The sequence below is a fragment of the Dreissena polymorpha genome, chromosome 15, assembly GCF_020536995.1.
Source record: "Dreissena polymorpha isolate Duluth1 chromosome 15, UMN_Dpol_1.0, whole genome shotgun sequence".
In the NCBI taxonomy this organism is placed as follows: Eukaryota; Metazoa; Mollusca; class Bivalvia; order Myida; family Dreissenidae; genus Dreissena; species Dreissena polymorpha.
In genome coordinates this window covers 44664807-44687563 of record NC_068369.1, presented here as the reverse complement: position 1 = coordinate 44687563, position 22757 = coordinate 44664807, and the positions used below count along the sequence as shown (strand labels likewise).

Here is a 22757-nt window from a genome sequence, read left to right as displayed (position 1 = left end):
AATGAGGAACTAACTTATTTCCAATTCCTTATTCAGATCATTCTCGCGTAGCACAGCTACCGGGTATATTATTCGTTATTATTGGCGATGGTTAACGTAAGATTTGTTATTTATAACGCTGACACAGTTCTTGAAGTACCCAACCTACATTTACAATGATTTCCATTGATTTATTGGTCTCTTTGGTTCATGTTAATAATTTGTATGCCCCCCTTCGAAGAAGAGGGGGTATATTGTTTTGCACATGTTGGTCGGTCCGTCGGTCGGTCCGTCGGTCGGTCGGTCCGTCCACCAAATGGTTTCCGGATAATAACTCAAGAACGCTTACGCCTAGGATCATGAAACTTTATAGGTACATTGATCATGACGGGCAGATGACCCCTATTGATTTTCAGGTCACTAGGTCAAAGGTCAAGGTCACAGTGACTCGAATCAGTAAAATGTGGCCCGGATGATACGTCAAGAACGCTTACGCCTAGGATCATGAAACTTCATAGGTACATTGATTATGACTGGCAGATGACCCCTATATTGATTTTCAGGTCACTAGGTCAAAGGTCAAGGTCACAGTGACTCGAAACAGTATAATGATTTCCGGATGATAACTCAAGAACGCTTACGCCTAGGATCATGAAACTTCATAGGTACATTGATCATGACAGACAGATGACCCCTATTGATTTTCAGGTCACTAGATCAAAGGTCAAGGTCACAATGGCTAGAAACAGTATAATGGTTTCCGTATGATAACTCAAAAACGCTTAAGCCTAGGATCGTGAAACTTTATAGGTACATTGATCATGACTGGCAGATGGCCCCTATTGATTTTCAGGTCACTAGGTCAAAGGTCAAGGTCACAGTGACTCGAAACAGTAAAATGGTTTCCGGATTATAACTCAAGAACGCTTACGCCTAGCATCATGAAACTTCATTGCTACATTGATCATGACTGGCAGATGACCCCTATTGATTTTCAGGTCACTAGATCAAAGGTCAAGGTCACGGTGACTCGAAATAGTAAAATGGTTTCTGGATGATAACTCAACAATGCTTACGTCTAGGATCAGGAAAGTTCATGGGGACACTGGTCATGACTGACAGATGACCCCTATTGATTTTCAGTACTCTAGGTCAAAGGTCAAGGTCACAGTGACTGGAAACAGTAAAATGGTCTCCGGATGATAACTCACGAATGCTTAGGGTTAGGATCAGGAAAGTTCATGGGGACATCCGTCATGACCGACAGATGACCCCTATTGATTTTCAGGACTCTAGGTCAAAGTTGAAGGTCACAGTGACCTGAAGCCACTACAACTTGACAGCCCATTTGGTGGGCATGCGTGTTTTACAAACAGCCCTTGTTTTTAGTAAGAAAATGTCAGTTCCTTTTTCAATTCATACCGAATGCCAATATTTCGGACAGCGTTGTCATCAATACGACGTCACTGACGTCACCATAAAAGCGAGACTGCACCAATAGCAGCGGCCAGTGTTACTCTAGAAGACTGGAAAGTTTCATCGATATGCCTCTGTATTTCACTGTTGTTGTTTTTTTATAATTTAAAACCAAAACTTACACTGCTGTTATTTGGTGTGTTTATTTCAATAGTTTTTCTATCTCCGAAAGCGCGATTTCTCGCTATAGTATGCCTACGTTACATCCGGCGACCTTCAACATTGACACACGATTTAAGATCGTGCGAACCGACAACATGGCTCTGTTCTCGGTGGTTATCAGTCAAATGTTTAGATATGGCAAATGGCAACTTGTTCAGCCGCGAAAAAGGCACTGGGTTATCATTACAACAGATAACTACGTAGAAATGTACTACACTTAATTTTTTTATATTCCCAACCTACATTTTCAATGATATGCGTCTTTTTATTCATATTAATGTATTTGTTAAGTAAGAAAAGGCCAGTTCCTTATTCGATTTGAATAAGGGATAAGGACCAAGTTCCTTATTCAAACAGAATAAGGAACAGTGTTATCATTAAATAAAACAAAGTAAAAATGTACTGTAATTAATATTTTTATACCCGACCTCCATTTACAACAATTTTCGTTGATTTATTTCGCTCAATGGTTCATTTTGATTCATAATTTATAGAAAAAAAACATTATTATTATATATTATATTATTAAAACTGAATAAGGAACTGGATTATCATTACTTAAAACAAAGTTAAAAGGTATTGCAATAATTATTTTAAATATTAAACCTATATATATATATGATGTTCATTTATATGAGTTCAATTTGGATTAATTTCATTGATGGTTAAGTTAGAATTTGCCAGTTCCTTATTCGGCTTGAATAAAGAATAATGAACTGCTTCCTTTTTCTTTATTTAGCCTCGAAAAGGGAACTGTACAAGCCTGAACTTTTATAACATATAATTGTAAATTATTGTTATATGCTTTAGGTTTTGTTAATGTGAAGTTATTATTCGCATTATAAAATGCCGGATCGGTTTAATCAAGAAATCCTATGCAAGCGCGAAGAAGAAACAGGAATATGTAACGTAATACATACAGTAAATGTATTTGAGTTATTTTTGTTTGATTTTCTTACAAACTGCATGCATTATTATTCTTTAAAACCATAAATCAAGTATGCTAAGCTTGAATAACGAATAAGGAACTATCCCTTATTTCTTATTCGAAAAAGGAATAAGGAACTAGGGAAAAGGAACCAACCCATTCTCCATTAAAAATATGAGTCACGAGTGATGTTTAATTCATCCATGACCAAGAATTTTACAAAAACAGTGTGGCCATTTGCTGTACAGTCCCATAACTATTTTGCACAGTATAATAGTTTGATAGTTTGATAAGGGAGTTATATTAACACGGCGTTTGTAAAATACACTTCAGTTTGAAGAGAAATGTGGATGATAGAGTTTCAGTGATATGATTAAAGGCTTTCATTGATACGCGTGCGCATCCAATGAAAAAACAAACGGACAAATAGATATGGCGTCGACGAGTGAAACTAGTGTAGAATTAAAAAAACTTCTGCCAACCGCGATTCCAGAACGAGATGATACGGGGCGAAATTCAGTAACACAACTAACAACGTAAGTTTCATTAAAGTATTATATTTCAGCGATACATTTTATTAATCAAAGTAAAGGTACTTTACTTTTTGACGGTATACACATATACGTCATGAACAATAAACGTTCAAGTGTCTTTGTGTATGTCTTTGTCAATCCATTCAGTTTAAACCATTTGTTATATCCAGTAATATACTGATGCTTAAGTAAGTGTACCGTTATAACGTGAGCACTGATAATTATGATGTCGCCATATACCGACAAGCTTCGGAATGGATTGGTTCATTTTAAAACGCTATCACTATGGCCTGATATATATGTGCTCTAAACAGTAAACTATTGCAAAACAAGATCATAGCATTTAATGTTTTCGAACATCGGTTAATGTTTTGCGAAAAATATACACTTAGGGTAATCTCATAACATTATAAAAAAACAGTACACAAAAATCAACACTTTAACAATTATTTTGGCAATTTCGATGACAAAGTCTGAAGTGGCAGTTTTCATTTTTTTTAAAAATGACAAACAAAGAAGTGTTGGCCAGAACTTCTGTTTGTCTGTTCTTTTGTGTTATCAGGTTGACAAACAACAATTTGTACATCGTGTTGTTATCGGCCGGTTAGTTAAGTGCTGGGTGATCCGATAATCACGGCATCGATTCCCGAAATCGAAATTATGCCTACGGGCATTCTCTCCCTACCTCTCAAGGCAGTTTTCAGTTACTGGCATATGTTTGGACACGCTGTACTGATATAAAACTGTTACGCAAGAACAATGTTTGAGTATATTTACCGACCGCCATAATACGAATTGCATGATGTTGATCAATATTATTTTGGTCGTTTGAGCACGGCAAATTATTTCCCTTCAGTGTATATCCGATATGCCGAGCTGTAAGAGAGCGTTTTCCTCGTGCACAAGTATTCAGTCATTCAGCAGTGAGATTGATTAACCGCTACACACGTTTTTTTTTTCACTGTGTGAACTTGTATTTTGAAAATAACCACGCGGCCTGGCGATGCTTGTTATTCTCAGGAAAAATGGACCTGCGTTGTTTTATTAGGGAACTGTTAGTTGAAGTGTGTGAGCAGAATATAGGATCAACAGAGCCAAGTCGAGAGAAGTAAGGAAGAACGCCCTTCAAAATTAAAAGAAACTTTTAAAAACCTTCACCTACCGTCACTTTCAAATGGTTACCATGTGGCGGAAACACTACTTAATCGGAAATGCAAGAGGCGTAAATGGCCCCTGTGTCGCTTGTAGAGAAACCACACACTTCAGACGCAACTGCCTGTACATCCGGCGGTTCCCGCAGCCTGAGTTCCCTTCAAACTGTAGCCCCAGCTCGCAGTATCATGTTACACCAGCCATAGATTTAAAAGATCAGTATTCATTGTTTAGGCCACAACAAATTGATTAAATAATCGAATAATCTTCGGATTTGCCGCACTTAAAAAAAATCTTAAAACGAAATAAAAATATTTTTATTTTTATTTTGCGCCCGCAGCAACAATTTTTCTGCGCACCTATTCATTTAATGATTTAGTTTAATTTAGCCTACGTATTTTACGACCTAGACTGTTACAACACTTTGCGTTATAAGATTGGTTTATGGTAAAAAATAGCTGCGTTCGTCTGTCTTGTGTCGGCCAAAGACACAAATGGATATGTTAATTTTACCCCGGGGCTAAGAGTCATGGCATCACAGATGATTTTAGTAATTTATTTATCTCAGCCGCATCTACATCAGGATGTAAAATCTCGTACGTTTGGTAAAAATCTGCAATAAACTTGTTGGTATTGATTAAGTTAAAATAGCAAACATTATCATGCAACTGAGTGTCGCTGTTGAACTTTCTGGACCTCAACAACTTTATTGGGATTTGATTGACTTTTTTATATTAAAATACAAAACTTGTAATACCCATTTCTTTTTTTTCTTTCATTATGAAGTTATGGGGTTTTTTACTTTACAAAACTTAAACTTCTCATTTTTAATGTTAGCAGTGCTATACGAACACACGTAATGCATCGAGTTTGTATAATTCCATAACGTATGATATTTAGAACTAATACAAATTGAAGGTATTTTTTGTATGTGTTTTTACCCAAAATTACAGTGTCCAAATTGCAAACAGCAAAAGGGCTCTTTCCCCATAGCAAAAAGTAATATTTTTTCCCAAAAAGTCTGGCCAAAATTTCCAAAAAAAAAACAAGTCAATTTTTTTTAAAACACTCAATTGGTTTATCGAATATATCATACAGCAGTTTAATTCCCTCGCACTTTATAATATAAATTTTAGAAAGCAGTTAAACATGCACTTATTAACAATTGGTATACGGTAATTTATAATAATAATAATAATGATGATAATATTAATAATAAAAATAATAATAATAATTATAATAATAATAATAATAATAATTCATGTTATTTAACCATCATTGGCAGTAAGCTGAGCTTCTAATATAACTATGATAATGAAAACAACAGTGTACCATGTAAAATTTATGTAGTCACTACCTAGTGTGAGTAAGCAGAACAACTGTTGGAGATTATTCATTTATTTTTACAAACATGTGATAAGAGCTTAAACTCAGTTATAACTGCTGAATGATCTTGTACTGATATTTTGCAGATATCGTGCATTTATATGTATTTTAGATAACCTGAGCACAACGTGCTTATTTTGAGCTTTTGTGATCACCTTTTGTCCGTCGTGGGTCGTGCGTCGTCCGACGTCAACATTTCGCCTTGTTACCACTCTATAGGCCACATTGATTGTCTGATCTTTATGAAACTTGGTCAGAAGATCAGTCCCTTTAATATCTTAGTCGAGTTCGAAACTGGGTCACATGAGATCAAACACTAGGTCTCTAGGTCAAATAAAGAAGAAGGTTGTTAACACTCTAGATGTCACATTTAATGTCCAATCTGCATGAAACTTTGTCAGAACATTTGTCTAAATAATATCTCAGATAAGTTTGAAAATGGTTCCGGTGAGTTGGAAACATGGCCGCCAAGGGGCGGGGCAGTTTTCCTTAAATGGCTATAGTAAAACTTTGTTTAAACTCTAGTAGTCTTATTTTTAGTCCAATCTTAATGCATCTCGGTCAGAATATTTTTTCTTATGATATTTCGGCTGAGTTCTAAAATGGTTCCGGTTAATTGAAAAACATGGCCGCCAGGGGGCGGGGCACAGAGCTCCAGATAATTTATTTCAGGGATATTTCACTCATGAAACTTTTAATTGATGAGTAAACATCGAAATCCGATAATTTTAAGGAGTTTTTATGTTCAAAGGATGAGAATTAATAATAAATTGTACATTTATAACAAGCAGTTTTGTACACAATAAAGCAATCACTTTTGTTTTATTTAACAGTTTTTCTGTGTTTTTTTGCCCTTGGCTAATAAGCAGCCATTACTCTCTTTTTCCGTCTTGATTTGGTAGGCCACTGTGTAGCACACACTGTACAGCTACGATCAAAATCTTCTAAGCTTGGTCTACAAAACTTTATTATATGTGTATTTCGGCTGCCATTTAAAAAGTGCTTGAAGGAAAAGGGTTTTCCATAGTGCCACACAAGAAATGAACTGATAGCGAAAATTAAATGCTTGAAGTTTGGCGATTCGAGTTTTATCGAATGTGAGGTCAAATGTTTTAACCATAAGCGTATATCGATTCTCAACAATGCAGCGGAAGCCCGTTGGGTCAACATCGGCCTATATCGTGGGCCAAAATGAAATGATACCGTTCTGAATGAGGAGTAAATTAGGTCGGGAACCACATTATATACATAGATGGTCATGATACTACGTTTTTACCGATGTGGACACAATGACGGGAACCAGTCATGTTTTACATGAATGTATATGCATGTATAAACGGCTAATACGCATTAAAATTGCACGCGATGCGTAATCCGAATTAAGCCAGGAGTATTTTTTACTCGACAAAATTTTAAGTCATGCGTATTTTCTTTTTTTCATGCGTATTTTACGGCGGGGCAGTTTAGCATATATGGCTATAGTAAACGTTGGCTAACACTCCAGGAGTCACATTGATAGTCCAATCATCATGAAACATGTTCAGAACATTTGTTCTTATGATAGCTCGGCTGAGTTTGAACATGGTTCCGGTCCGTTGAAAAAACATGGCCGCCAGGGGGCATGGCAGTTTTCCTTATATGGCTAAAGTAAAACTTTGTTATTACTCTTGAAGTCACATTTTAGTCCAATCTTCATGAAACTTGGTCATAACAGTTGTCTTAATGATAGCTCAATTGAGTTTGAAATGGTTCCGATCCGTTGAAAAATATGGCCGCCAGGGGACGGGGCAGTTTTCCTTATATGAATATAGTGAAACATTGTTAACACTCTAGGAGTCTCATTTATAGTCATATCTTCATGAAACTTAGTCAGAACATTTGTTCTTATGATAGCTAGGCTGAGTTTGAAAATAGTTTCGGTCCGTTGAAAAACATGGCCGACAGGGGGCGGGGCAGTTTTCCTTATATGACTATAGTAAAACCTTGTTAATACTATAGAAATATTTTTTAGTCCAATTTTCATGGAACTTGGTCATAACATTTGTTCTAATGATATCTCGGCTGAGTTCTAAAATGGTTCTGGTTCATTGAATAAAATGGCCGCCAGGGGGCGGGGCAGTCTAGCTTATATGGCTTTAGTAAAACCTTGTTAACACGCTTGAAGTCACATTTATACTCCAATCTTCATGAAACTTGGTTAGAACATTTGCTCTTATGATAGCTAGACTGCGTTTGAAAATAGTTTCGTTCCGTTGAAAAACATGGCCACCAGGGGGCGTGGAAGTTTTCCTAATATTGCTATAGTAAAACTATGTTAACACTCTAGAATTCACATTTATAGTCCAATGTTTATGAAACTTGGTCATTACATTCGTCTCTATGATAGCTCAATTAAGTTTGAAAATGGTTTAGATCCTTTAGAATAATGGCCGCCAGGGGTCGGGTCAGTTTTCCTAATATGGCTATAGTGAAACCTTGTTTATACTCTAGGAGTCACATTTATAGTCAAATCTTCATGAAACTTGTTCAGAACATGTATTCTTATGATAGCTAGGCTGAGTTTGAAAATAGTTCCGGTCCGTTGAAAAACATGGTCGCCAGGGGGCGGGGCAGTTTCCTCCTTATATGGCTATAGTAAAACCTTGTTAACACTCTAGAAGTCACATTTATAGTCCAATCTTCATGGAACTTGGTCCGAAGATTTGTTCTAATGGTACCTCGGCTGAGTTCGAAAATGGTTTTCCGAATATGACAATATTACAAGCGTGTTAACACTCTAGTTGTAATGAGGATGTTGGTGCACAATGATGATGATTTTGATGATATGATGATAATGATGATGATGATGATGATGATGATGATGGTGGTTGTGATGATGGTGGTGGTCGGAGTAGTGGTGGTGGTAATGATGATTATGATGGCGATGATGATGATGATAATGATGATGATGATGATGGTGATGATGATGATGATGATGATGATGATGAGGAGGATATTACTTTTTGCTATGGGGATGATTTTTGCCAATAAAAAAAACAGAATTGTTACATATGAATCCTATTTGACATTTCATTCACTTATCATAATTTCTATTGAACTCATTTATACCTGTGCATTGTTTCAGTACAATATTGTTGATTGATGCCTTCTTAATGTGTAACATTCCCTGGAAATTGGCCCCAATTAACTGGGCAATCCCATCAAAGACCTTTGTCTTGATGTCAGTTGGACTTCATTCATAAGATTGATTACAACTTGACAAGTTTTAGGCCTACAGTTTGCAGTCAGTCAGTAGTTTGTGTGTGATTATGAATGATTTGTGATTTTAACATGTTTTATTGTTGTTTCACTTGGAAATATCATTGCAAGCTGAGTCTGACAATTATTCCAGTTGTTTAAAAAAACACTATGTCAAAAATATGAACAATTTGGTAGTTAAAAACAACAATTTATCACAACTTTTAAGAAGCACAACAATCTGTTTGGTTTAAAAGAAAAGTTGTTTTGGCAGTTGTTTTTGCAAAAAAATGTATTTATGCTACAATTGTTTGTGCATTTGAATTGCAAATAGTTTGAGAGTTGTTTTGATATGACAAATGTTCCAATGTCTTGTGTGTGTTTACTTCTATATTTGTACACACTTTTAACTATAAGATAGATTAAGTGATTTTTTGTATCTTAAAAGAAGATCAATGTTGAATTTCTAGTACATATTCTCATACTCATTTACTTCTTTATAACCGAGTTTGATCTGTGATAACATTTCAAAATATTTTATTTTATTATGCAAACGCTTTTTCATAAACGCTCAATATATTGAAAAAAAAATGTTTTAAGTATTTTAAGCTGTTCTTGCAAAAACAAGTTGTAACTGGTCATTCCCTATAACATCCAAAGATGCCAAGATGCTTAACTCATGATCTGAAAGCTGGACAACAATTTGTGGAAAAATGTACTTGCATGTTCTTTGCTGATGTTCATTATTAAATTACTGTCCTCGTATTACTTTTATCCCAAATATAGCTTTGTCGAAATGGGTAACAGATGTCTATTTAAAAAAAAACAACATAAACACACACACACAAAACTACCTATAACCCATATATGTATATATCTTCCGAAATAACAAACCCTTTCTTTCACAAAACAACGTTAACAACCCTTGCTTAACGTTAATGCTACTCAGGTGAGCGACCCAGGGCCAACATGGTCCTCTTGTTTATTTTTCGTTTTCCGCTCGCATGTGATTTAAAAAAAAAGAATAACAATTTATTCATTTTTATTTCGCTCGCTCCATTTTTGGGGGGATAAAATCCGTAGAACAAATCTTCAATTTGTTGTGACCTTAATAGAAGATTGAAAAATCATGTTCAGCTAAGAAACAAATTGTTTTCCGCTGCCAGTTTCTATTTATGATAATGAGACTTCAAAAATATTGTTGGATGATTAAGTTTGTTATTACACTAGCATATCATTTTTTGGATATTTTTCAGCAACACACAGACTATTTATCTTTTGCCTTGGAAGTTTGGTTTGATGATGACATTGGCACCGCAAAGACATACAACAAAATAGTACATATTTCACGGGAAATTTAATAAGATTTGTTGTTATCTGGCTTGGTGTCCAAATTCGACAAACAATTCTGGAAGAGTGAAAGAATTACAAGGGCTAGGATCTCAGTTAAATAAGCTTATGTTAACATGCTTATATCGGGGTGTAGAATCGATACAGTTTTACAGACGCTAAGATTTGTACAAACTTTGAAATATGTCTGTGTGATAAAAATGCTAGTTTTGTGGGGCACATTATATATATGGGTATATATCTCGGAACTGTCTCTCAAATTATGACTATGTGTTTAAACATAGACTTACTTAAAGCCAAAATGAAATTAAGTTGTCTGAAGAAAGAAAGTTTCATCTTTCGCTTTGGAAAGAACATGTCAAAGTTGAAATACTAGATCATTGGCAGTCAGTCATGGCTTTACTAGACTTGTTATTAGTGACACTAGCAGCACTGGTTTAGAGGGCTATGAGGTTGAAATGAGGTCGTAATCGGAAGCGGCAAAATCCTCATAATGGAGATAATTGTGTGTTGTTTACATAGCAATGTTGTCGCTTGAGCATCTGTTAGGTTTCTAAATGTGTTCTAAAGTTGATGGTTGTATTTACATAAATTGTGTGTGAACACCCGTTTTTTCCAGATGTATGCAAATGATATGATCGCGCTTTCTGACGTCTTGGTGGGAGGGGTTTTCTTGCTGCCGGAGTTACTAAAAGAATCAAGAGCTATTTAATCGTCAAGTGTTATTTACAGATGGAGGTTATTTCGGTAATCATAATAACCAGAACCTGGTTAAGGCGCTTGCCTAAATGAATCATTCTGTTTCAAACTATATATTCAAATAAGGGAGGTCACTCGTGATAAAGTCTGCGCTGAGGTGTACATCGGTTATGGCGCTTGCTGTAATAAAAGCCACAATGGCTTGTTACACACCAGGTGTGGAGACGTAAGCGATGTAAGATATGCCGGTTTCGGCTGTCGTGTGAGTAATATATATTAAGTAATATATATTGGATTGTATTTATTTGGATTTAAAATGTGCGTACCTATGATATACTTTGCCCGCTAAGGCGTTTCACGTGGCTTTATATTTGACATCTTTACTTCACACTGCTCTGTCAGCAAGTGAATGAATGCTTTTTTTTATAGTATTAAGTGGTATCATGATTTGTTGGACTTACATTTACCAAGCGATTTAAATTTTGTCAACAATTGATAGAGGCTGCAAAGGGGAAACTGCGAAAAATTAAAAAGATAAAAAACAATTTCTGTATTTTATTTGAAAAAAGATTTTCATTTTTTGTATAAAGAAAATAATGTGTATAAATAAAGGCCAATTAGTGCGATGTCGCTTTCATATGCTGCATTTTAAAGAAGTAATGAAGCTGTTAAATTTAGAGAGATGAAATAAAATTATTAACCAAATGTATATGAGCATTTTTGTCAGTCATCCAAGATCGACACGTATCGGGATGGAGTATGGGTACAATGCCTGTTGATAGAACAGGAACTGTTTATGCCAAGTAATTAATCGTGTTGTTAAATCGCTATCTGTCTCCATCCAAAGCAATTGTAAAAAGCCTCTAATTCTTTATCGGAGATAGGTTAACCAACACGTATGGGAGTAATCTTTTTAATACTAGATCGTGAAATAAGTTTTGATTTTGTTTTGGTAAATATTATGCATCACCTTTTGATTCATGAGTTGTAAGCTATGTGTAAGAAGCTGCAAATAGAAATCAGCAAATAATTGTCCACAGTTGTGCTATGAAAGAGGAATGGTTAGATCATTTTTTCAAGATTTTGTAGGACTGTCTACCAACAAATAATTATATTTACCATTAAAAAATCGTGTGGGCCTCTTTGGCAATAAGATCTTAAATTTTGCATCTAAGTGTTATTAAGAGTTTGCGTAAACGCGTGTGCAGTTTGAACGTATGTAAACATGAATGGCGTATGTCTAGACATAAGTCGCCGCTAGTTTCTTATTGGTGTTTTCATATGAGTATTCGTATTATTGTATATCAAGTTTATCATGCAGATAAGCTCAGAAGTAAAACGTTGTATTTGTCTTGTAATACATTGTTTTTGATTGCAGTTAATTCGTATGTTCAAGTAAACTGCTCCGGCTGGTACTCATCACAGGCTGTTTTATTGTCACGGTAGATGGTTGAGAGAAATAGCTTAAGACGGCTATGTTAAAGTTCGGTTGATTGTTTAGGGTTTCATTGTCACTTGGATTATAACCATAAAAGTATTCTGCAATGAGTACATTATTATTTTATACAAGACTTACAGGTACGTTCTTTTAGTTCTGTCGGTTAAATCAACGGCTTACCAAAAATATGTTGTATTTTGTTGTTTTTCCCTATCGGATGAGTAGTTGTGAAGGGAAATATGTTTTTCGTCGTTTCCGTACGGCTTATTAGACGAACAGTATTTTCCGTTCAATCCCATAGGAGCTGTAAGAGAGCGTTTTCATCGTGCACGAGTAAATCTGTTCAGTCATTCAGCGTAGGGATCGACTGACCGATACAAATGTTAATTTCAATTTGTTTTGCAAATTAGTTAAAGTATAATCTTGATTGTTGTTGATTAAATGTATAATCTACTCCTTTATTGTCCTTGTACGATCAAATACTTGAAATTTAGGATTGTTTTATGTACACACACACACACACACACGCACGCACGCACGCACGCACGCACGCACGCACGCACGCACGCACGCACGCACACACGCGCACGCGCACACGCACACGCACACGCACACACGCACACACGCACATACACACATATATACATATATACATATATATATATATATATATAAGTTTCTACTTAAAAGACCACATTTTCCCACCAATCTTGATGACATTCGGTCAGAATGGTTTTCGGGACATTATCTTGGCCGAGTTCGAATCTCAGTTACGTGCGTTTAACAACTAGGCCACTAGGTAAAATCTTGCACAAATATTCATCACTAAATATGCCACATTTTTTTTCAATCTTGAGTAAACTTGTCGAGTGTAAGTCGAATAATGTTAACGTCACAAAGGTTTAAATATTATTTCACCAGGTTTAATCTTCCAAAAACTCATTGTTAACACTCGAGTAATAAATTAAGTGTATGTAACACGTTGGGCTACTCTTAATATTCAGTATAGGTTGTAGTCACCTCCCTTTAATTGCAATAATATTCTTGATAGTAAAGTTGTTTTGTTATTCGAGGTTTGATTTTTTTATGAACCCTTTCGCAGAACCGGATAAATTGTGTTTGATATAAGCAGAGTATTTAGACTTGAATTTGGGGGCATCCGTGCCCTATGGACACATGTCTCATTGATAACCTATAAATCGCTTTCTAAGTGCATACCTTATATCATGTCCTGTCTTCAACAATAGTGTCCTTAATTAAGGCTTATGGCAAATATGGCCCTCTTGTTTTTAATAAGAACACGATACGCAATAATGAGTTCACTTGTCAAAAGGCAGAGATTTCTACTGTGGGAAACATCGTGACGTGAAGCGCCCCTGACCAACATGGCTTTAAAACGTAAATTATGCTGCATGTTTGGACAATAATTCATATTTTCATATCATTTTATGCCCAAACGTTTAAGGGGGGGGGGGCATAATAACGAGTTATCATTTCGTTCTTCAGTTGTTGTTTTTTTGTTTCACTTGTTAGGCTGAAATCCTTTTATGATTTTTAAGTTGATTGCGTTGTACAGAATTGTAAAAAACAACAACACAATTTGCATTGTATATATCAGGTACTTGTGAATAATATAAAGTTTCATTTCATAAGCTAAGTACAGGTTCAAAATAGGGTGTATGGAATTGGCCATCTTGATAATGAAGAATATTGCATCGTAATAGCGTTTATTTCTACATAAACACTCAGTATCTAGCGATTAGTACGCAATCATTAACATACGTTTAAAAGAATCGTATACTTTCCACACCATATGGAGATTACTCGTTTCCATGACAATACATGTGTACAGGCGTTTTATAAACCGTTCGTAAAATGTATCGATCGAAAACATTATTCAAACATCAGTATAATCATAGCAGCAAATAACTGTATTTATTAAAGCCACACACTTTTCCTCTGACCGTGAAATGAAATACATGTTAATCAATACATATAGATGCAATTTGAAAGTGTGCAAAATTGTCATTAAATATATAGCCTAGTTAGCAAGTAATTTATTATTTTTCAACCGATACCCTTTTAAAACCGAAAGTATGATTTCTACACGTATACGTCCATTTCGACAAACGCGATAATTGTTAAGTTTTAAAGCTCAAAAAAGACAGATTTTTAATATGTTTCTTATTTATACTTAAATTTACTATGCAAAATAAGTTGTGTGGCTTTAACTATGGACATGGTACATGTGATTGTTAAAAACAAATATACATACACATATTGACAAAGCAATCACAGTTATAAAGTCCTAGAGCACTTCACAGCAAGTTCTTCTCAGCAAATATGCTAAAAGTATAAAACGTTTACACGTGTCTATAAGAAATGACTTTCCTAGTATTTTATAAATTTAGACATTTTATTTTAATTTAATTTTAATTATATATATTGTGCTTCGTAATTTTACCTGTCAAAGGCCGTTTATAGATATGTTGATGCAATCATTGTATGAAAGAATATGTTTGAACAACAGGTTAGCACGATTTTACACAGTATATTAGTATGACTCATAGTGATAGTCTAATGTTTGCACGGTATCACTTATTGATAAGCTAAGCCCAATGTTCACGTGTTCGTTTAATGCTATTGATATCACAAAACGTAATACATTCTTGGATTAAAATCACTTACTAGAAAGCAAAATGCGTTAAATTGCCATAGATAGGCAATATATAGAGAATAACAGGTTGCTGATGACCGTTTTGTAATATATCAGGCGAGGCATATAATAAAATAACGGCGAGGCTTGCCGAGCCGTTATTTTATTCGTGCCGAGCTTGATATATTACAAAACGATCAGGCAGTAACCTGTTTTTCTGTTTATCATACCACTGGCACCACTCACCCGTTTTTCAAGAAAAAATGAAAAATAATCGCTACGCCATAGAGCCGCTGCATTCGTTAATCGCGTATGAATCTTTCTAAAAATAGCATTGTTCCTCAACACGAAAATTAACGCCATTTAATGTAATTTAATAACGCTGTTTCTTTCTCTTTCTTCTTAAATTCTGCAACAAAACTTTAAGCATCAATACTTTATTACCCCAAATATATATTATACATTTTAAAGGCAAAACTTGATAACCGTTGTAACATGTCAAGGCCAGTGCAGTCGCTCACGTCTTCAAAGTGTGTCAACACGTGTAAAGAATTGAATGATGTTTTTATTAGAATTTGGAATATATACTGCGCGTTTGGTTTACTGTGGCGGTTGTGCGTAGATATTGAGATTGTGCACGTTAAATTCAGCACCAACAAACATGCCATTTATTGGTTTTTGGCCAGGAAACTGTGCTTCAGCAACTGTCGGGTGGGTGGGGAGAGAAATTCGAAAGTGTTGACAGAAATGCATGAAACAGATGGAGTTGTAGTAGAACATGATGCCAAAATGTTTGAACATTTTTTTTTGTGTTTGTTCGGAAATTTCTGCAATGATTAACAAGCTCGGTTGGACAACACTTGAATCCAGACGTCAAACGGCCAAAGTTGTCATGATGTACAGGGTCGTTAACAACTTAGTGGACATCAACGCCAGAAGTGTACTTATACCAGCATGAGTGCACACCAGAGGCCATGCAAACCGCTACATAGTGCCATTTACCACCGTCAACGCCTACCAGTTTTCCTTTTTCCCAACGGGAATAAGCCTCTGGTCTCCGAGAACAGGTGGTCACTTCCCCGTTCATAGATGTCTTCAAGACTAGGATGGGAGAGCTATACAAATAACTCTGGAGCAAAATGTTGTTATCCTGATTTTAACCATTGTTCTTCCCTTCACAGGTGTACATAGTTCACAATTGTGAAACAATGCCCCAGAGGGGCCCAGCACATTAACCGAGAGATAGAGATAGAGATTTCACTGTAATTGATTATTGACTGTACGTTTTTGTGTCCTGTTATTTGCATGATTTCGGTGGGTGCGATATTGGAATCCCTTAGTTTTTGAACAAGGTGTTTTCTCGCGCAGAATGATTACTTATGTTTTTTGTTTTTTAAAAACCGGCCTCGATTGTCATAGTTTTCAACATCTTGGCAATTTATTTTCACCAAGTTTCAGCCGTAGGTACCACTGAACAGAACTGTCAGTTAAGGGCACGGTTCTTGCTGCCAGGTAGAATGGGCTATCATCAGTGCTAAAACCGGGTGGCCTTTTATCACCATACTGTTTGTAAATGTAAATAGGGTGCCTATTTCCTAATTGTGGGAGGAAAACATCTTAGGATGATTTTTTCTGGCATCTGATGCATTTGCTCCAATGCGGGTCTTTGTCTGCCGTTCATTGAACTCCAGAAATTCATTTCCTGAAGCATCTGTCTTGAGTTTGACATCACCCCATCTTAAAAAATGTGTATAATAATCAGAAGTTGTTTCATTATATTTAAGTAAGTATTCAGGACGGTTCATGTAGAATTCAAGATGGTTGAGGTTAAACAAATGATCAATTCGGTTTAATACGGGATTAAAGATATGCTTTCCCAAAAAGTTATCAAATTTTAGACATTTTTAGCACTGAAAGTCTGTCATTTAATAATCAAGCTAACCTTAAATTGTACTGCTCATGGGTTCCTCGTAGGCCGAAATGCAAAGAGTTGCTTAACCTAATGGTATTCAGGAGTGATTTTGGCGTTTCTGCACCGAAAATGTTGTCTGTATATGTATGTGTATATCTTCGTCAGATAATGCGGCAACCTTAATAATAATTTATTATTTAAAATTAATTCATTATTTGATGCATATTACATTGGGTTTTATTGTGAAGTGTGTTACTATTTTATTTTTGCTATTTTGACTACTTTTTTATTGTTTGTTTTATTTGTTTGGTCTGTTTATATTTAGTGCTGAACTTTTGACATAACCTTTTACCTTCGATATTTGCGTATGAAGTTGTGTCAAAAAAAGTAGTCCGTTTGTTACATGACGTCATCAGCATGTACTTATTCATTCTTAATACTTGGAAAATACGTTTTTTCTGTTGTTGATGCTGTTTGTGGATTAAATGTAATACCTCTTGATATCAAATTGTTTGCTTTGATAAATCTGAGTCAGTTTTACAATAAAACAAAACATTGTAATTAAGTCTTAGTAGCCTTCACACATGACTGATATATGAACTTCCTGTTGACCGTGATATAAAAAAAGATATCAGGCAACAGAATATCAAGCAGATATCAATGTGGTGGTATGATAACATATACAAAGCGTGACGTTTAAAGAATCATTTCAATTATCATATGTTCTGAAATTGTGTAATAATTGTTACACTTCCAGCATAGCATGTAATTTAACACTCACTTTTTAAACACTATGTCATGGTTTGCTTAGTTTATATATATATAAAAATTAGCTTGTCATTAATAAACGGAATTATGATAATAATCTAAAATTTTAATATCTGATAAATTCATACGGATTCATAAGCTTTATTTAATTTTTTATTATGTAAGCCAAACAAACATATTTAGTAAATAGAAACACAAAATAAAAAAACAAAACCATTCTAAGAAAATAAGAGACATGAGTAACATGCGTATTAAAGTTGAAGATAAAATGCGACATAGAAAACTAATTAAACCTTTCAAAGTGTTAATCCTTCCTGATGACAATTTGCATTTGCAATGACATACAAAATTGTGCTAATAATAATGTTTAACAATACAACAATACAAAGCTTATTGTGTGTTAACAAAAGATGATACACCTGAGAAGAAATTTCAGAATCAAAATAAATTGTGCTAGACTTGTTATTGGAATTGAACAGTCTGTGTCAAAAAAAAAATTAGCTTACCTCATATAGATATATTTGTTATTTATTTATGTTTTCACGATGCTGCCATGTTATCAGATGGGTTCTGGTGTTATATGTGTAAAAACGTTATTAAAGTTATGGTAAAACATTTCCAACTTAGCCCATTGTACTTTCAAAAAGAATAGTCACATTTCAACTCATTCCGGTCCGTCAGTTTTTGTATTCAGTCATCTCATCTCATCTTCGCCTGTGGTCCCGTCTGGGACATCGGCCACCAACCAGCTTCGTGGCGTCTTCGTTCTGGCAAGTTTCGCAAGCTGCCCACATGTTTAGCCCATCTGCTTAGCATTTGCATCCAGATCACTGTGCAAGGTATCTCTAAGCCACCATCTCTTCCTTTTCCATTGGGGGTTCCATGCGAGAGATTGCCTTGTCGTATTGGATTGTGGCTAACGATGGGTGCGGCCTATCCACCGCCAATGAATGTCTTCTTTAACTGAATGCTGTTTTTTCTCTCCATTGTTCTTCATTGAAGGTCATGTCTAGCCAGTGGATCTTGAGGATCTTCCTGAGGCAGGTGTTGATGAAGACCTGTATTTTCTTTATGGTGGTGACATTGGTTCTCCATGTCTATGCTACATAGTGGATTAATGGCTTCACGATGGTATTGGGGAGCCTAATGTTGGTGGTGATTCAAATTACGCTGGATCCCCGGAATTGTTTTAGCTAATGGAAGGCTAACCGTGCTTTACCGATGCGGTTTCTAACATCTGAATCCGTTCCTCCCTGGTTGGCCAGAATACTTCCGAGATAGGTGAAGCTAAACACCTCCTCCAGCGCATCGCCTTGGACTGTGATGGGTGTGTTGTTGGATGTGTTGGCCTCGAAAACCTTGCTCTTCCCTCTGTTGATTGTGTGGCCAAGTCTAGTTGAGTTGTCCGTTACCATGTTTTTGTATTCATGCATTTGTTATTGGGTGTCGGAGAGAAGAGCAAGATCATCTGCAAAGTCAAGGCCTTCTTACTGTTTCCAGAGTGTCCACTGAAAAAAAATCCGTTCCGCATCTGATCCGTCGAGGTTTTCATTACCCAGCAGGAACAGGAAAGGTGAGAGTAAGCAGCCTTGCCTCACTCCGGTTCTCACTTCGAAGGCGTCCGTAAGCTGTCTGCCATGAACGATTCTGCACGTCATCTCTTCATAAAACTTCTTGATGATGTTGGTGATCTTTCCCTGCACTCCGTAGTGTCTCCGAAGTCTCCAAAGGGACTCCCGGCCAACGCTGTCGAACGCCTTTTCATAGTAAATGAAGTTTACATATATTGGTGAATTCCACCAGGGATTGCAGGGTTTCGAGCTGATCCGTGCAAGATCTCTCCTTCCGAAAGCTGGCTTGTTTGTCACGAAGATACTGGTCTTTTGTGTCGTTCATTCGGTTCAGTAGGATGTGATAAAACATCTTTCCTCTGATGCACAACAGCGTGATTCATCGGTAGTTGGAGCTGGGATTGAGGTCGCCTTTCTTGTTGAGCTTAATAAATTTTCCCTCTTCCTTCTCTGTTGCTATTTCTTCGTACCATATCTTGCTGAAGAGCTGGTATAGTAGCTCCACACTGGTCGCGACGTCAGCCTTAAGCGCTTCTGCGGTAATACTGTCAGATCCTGCATATTTGCTGTTTTTTTTAATTGCTCGATGGCGCTGCTGATTTCTTCCTTCATAGGAGTGCATTACTTGATTGGCAGATCGCTTGTAGCTGGTGAAATCTCCCATAGGTTCACAGGGGCTGGCCTGTTGAATAGCTCATGGAAGTGCTCAATCCAACTCTTCTACTGCCATTCGTCATCTGTTATTACTCCTCCATTTTTGTTCCATACTGGCCTATCTGGCTTGGAAAACTGTCCTGCTAATCTCTTGGTGATGGGGTACAGATCCTTAGTTCAGTTCTGATAGGCTGCCTATGGCGCCTCTGTTGCAAGCGTCTCTATGTCGTTACTCTTGTTTGCTCTAATACTTCTCTTGACGCTCGTATTAACTTCGGTGTACTTTTCTTGTGATTTTACTTTTGCGGTGCGTGTTCTTCTGTTGTTAACACTTGCCTTCTTTTCTAGTATTTCTTTAACTTTTTGAAGTCTCTCTGCTGATATCTACTCCTTATGGATGTAGGACTTAGAGCCCAGTACTTCTTTGCATGTTGAGATCACTGCTACTTTCACTTTATGCCACTAATGCTCTTTCTCCTAGCCTCCAGATGTCTTTCAGCCTAGCAGTGTTGTAACGTTGGCGTTTGCTGGCCTCCCCTGTCCAACTCTTCTTCAGCTTCAGTTTCAATCGGGCGACAAGAAGATGTTGGTCCGAGGCCACGTCTGCTCCTCGCTCGACACGTACATCTTGAAGAGAGCGACGAAACTTCCTTGCGATGCACAGGTGGTCGATATGGTTCTCCATTGGCAGGTCTGGTGACACCCAAGTTGCCTTTTGTAGCCTTCTGTGATGGAAAACACTTAATCGGATGACCTGGTAACTTGTGGCGCACAGGTCGGCGAATTTCTGCCCGTTGTCGTTCACCTCACCTTACCTTTACTTCCACATGATCTCCTCATATCCTCGGTTGTCATTGCCGATCTTGGCGTTGTAGTCACCCATTAGAATGATGATGTTTTCCCATTGGTTTGTCGTGTATGATGGTTTACATTATATTGTAAAAGTTGTCCTTCTCGTCCTCTTCACTTCGTTCGTCGGGGCGTTGCAATGGATTATGTTCACGTTGATTATCTTCTTCTTTGTATGGAATAAAAATCGTCATTATCCGTGGTCTGAGAGCCTCCCACCCGATTAGCGCTCTCTGTGCCGACTTGGAAAGCACCAGGGCTACTCCCTGGGTATATGCTTCATCATCCTGCTCATGCCCGAGAACAACAGTAACTCACCGGAAGTCAGTTGCTTCTGCCCAGAGCCTGTCCATCTTGATTCACTGATTCCCATGATGTTGAGTTTGAACTTCCTCATTTCTGCGGCCAATTGTGATGTCTTCCCGGTCTCGTACATGGCTCGGAAATACCATGTATCGATGGTGGTTGTGGTCCTGGATGAGATGATGGTCGTCGGTCTGATGGCTCTCAGTTGACACTGGCTTTCACCGCCCGGCGTCATACGTTCTCCAAATGGAGGTCCACCTTCTCCGGAGTCCGTGATATATGTTGTTTCTTTGTTTCGCGTTTGTGTAGCAATAAGTTTTCAACAGGGTAGGGTAGCTAGCCCTTCGCCCAACCCTCCTCCTTTTTCAGCTTGGGCTTGAGACCGTCCTTGGCAGAGTTTTTTTGTATTCAGTAACACAGTATATTTACTTACATTTGTTATTGATACACATAATATAAAGGCTTTTTCTGTTTTAGAGCCTGTGTACAACAAAAACCAACGCCATCGTCACAAACGACGTCAAAACAGCGCGGACGAAAAACTCTAGAGCCATCTAAGTCAAGGTAGTCTTTTCATGCTTGTTAATTTGTATTCACCAACTTTCAGAGGTTTTGCATTGCATATATTTTGCCGTTCCGTCGCCATACCTCTTCATTTATTGCTTTCACAGTGATGAAACAGGTTACTACTACTGCTACTACTACTACTACTACTACTACTACTACTACTACTACTACTACTACTACTACTACTACTACTACTACTACTACTACTACTTCTTTCTATTACTGCTAGCAGCATATGGAAGGGAATGTCCGCCAGTCCATTCATGTTGCCAAATGACAATTACATATTGCTAAATGACAAATGCATTTTGCTTTGTTTTATTTGTTACAAAATAAATGCGTCTTCCTTGCGTCTTTATGCTTGTTTCTATCAGTTAGTGTCATATTGCTTGCATACATCGTTTTAATGTTTACTCGAAAGATGTTAATCATGTTATCTTGCGAGTAAATGACCAATGAATTATTTCTGTAAAAATGTGTAAAAAACAATCTTCTTGTTGCTGAAGTATTATCAATCAATACTTAGTGATCCTAGACTAGTTATATTGAATGTAAGTTCTACTAAACGAAATGAATAAGCACATGGCAGCAGCTCACATGAAGGAAGCCGAATGCCGAATGCATTAAGACGAATGCATTTGTAATACTGAATTCATATAAGACGGAGAGCCAGAGTTTTCTATAGTTTTCGGTAGTTTTCGGAAAAGGTTAACATAATGAACGGTGTTGAATTATATATTGACCAGAAAAAATACTCTACCGCGTCGTTTCGAACGTATTTTCCACTGTTCTTATTCAGGTAAAGTGTACTTGTTTATTACGTAAATTGCATACGAGTGTAATCCGCATTTCGAGCGTTGGTTGTCATTTGGTTTGTGATAAAGGTCTTTTTTAAGTTAATGGACGTAAACTTGTTTTCATTTACACTTCAAACGTACCACTGTCGAAACGTCCCATAGCATCATGGTGAAAAAAGGTGAGTTACGATGATCAAAACGTCTTACTGTTGGCTTGATTAAATTTAATTATTAATTTCATACTATTATCGTCGCGTATCTTCGTTACACTGTCTTTATCTAATAAAATTGTACTTATGTTGGTAAAATCGTATCTTACTCAAATCATTCCTTTTAA

The 22757-nt window shown here is 36.6% G+C and overlaps 1 protein-coding gene across 1 annotated transcript in view; it reads left to right on the top strand.

Moving 5' to 3' along the window:
- The first annotated feature begins 2883 nt into the window (after positions 1-2883).
- Positions 2884-22757, top strand: part of LOC127859890 (uncharacterized) — a 231790-nt gene continuing 211916 nt past the window's right edge. Inside the window, exons 1-2 of the mRNA XM_052397474.1 lie at positions 2884-3081; positions 21534-21620. Of these exons, the coding sequence (XP_052253434.1) occupies positions 2978-3081; positions 21534-21620 (191 nt within the window). The 5' untranslated portion in view covers positions 2884-2977. The remainder of the gene's footprint in view (positions 3082-21533; positions 21621-22757) is intronic.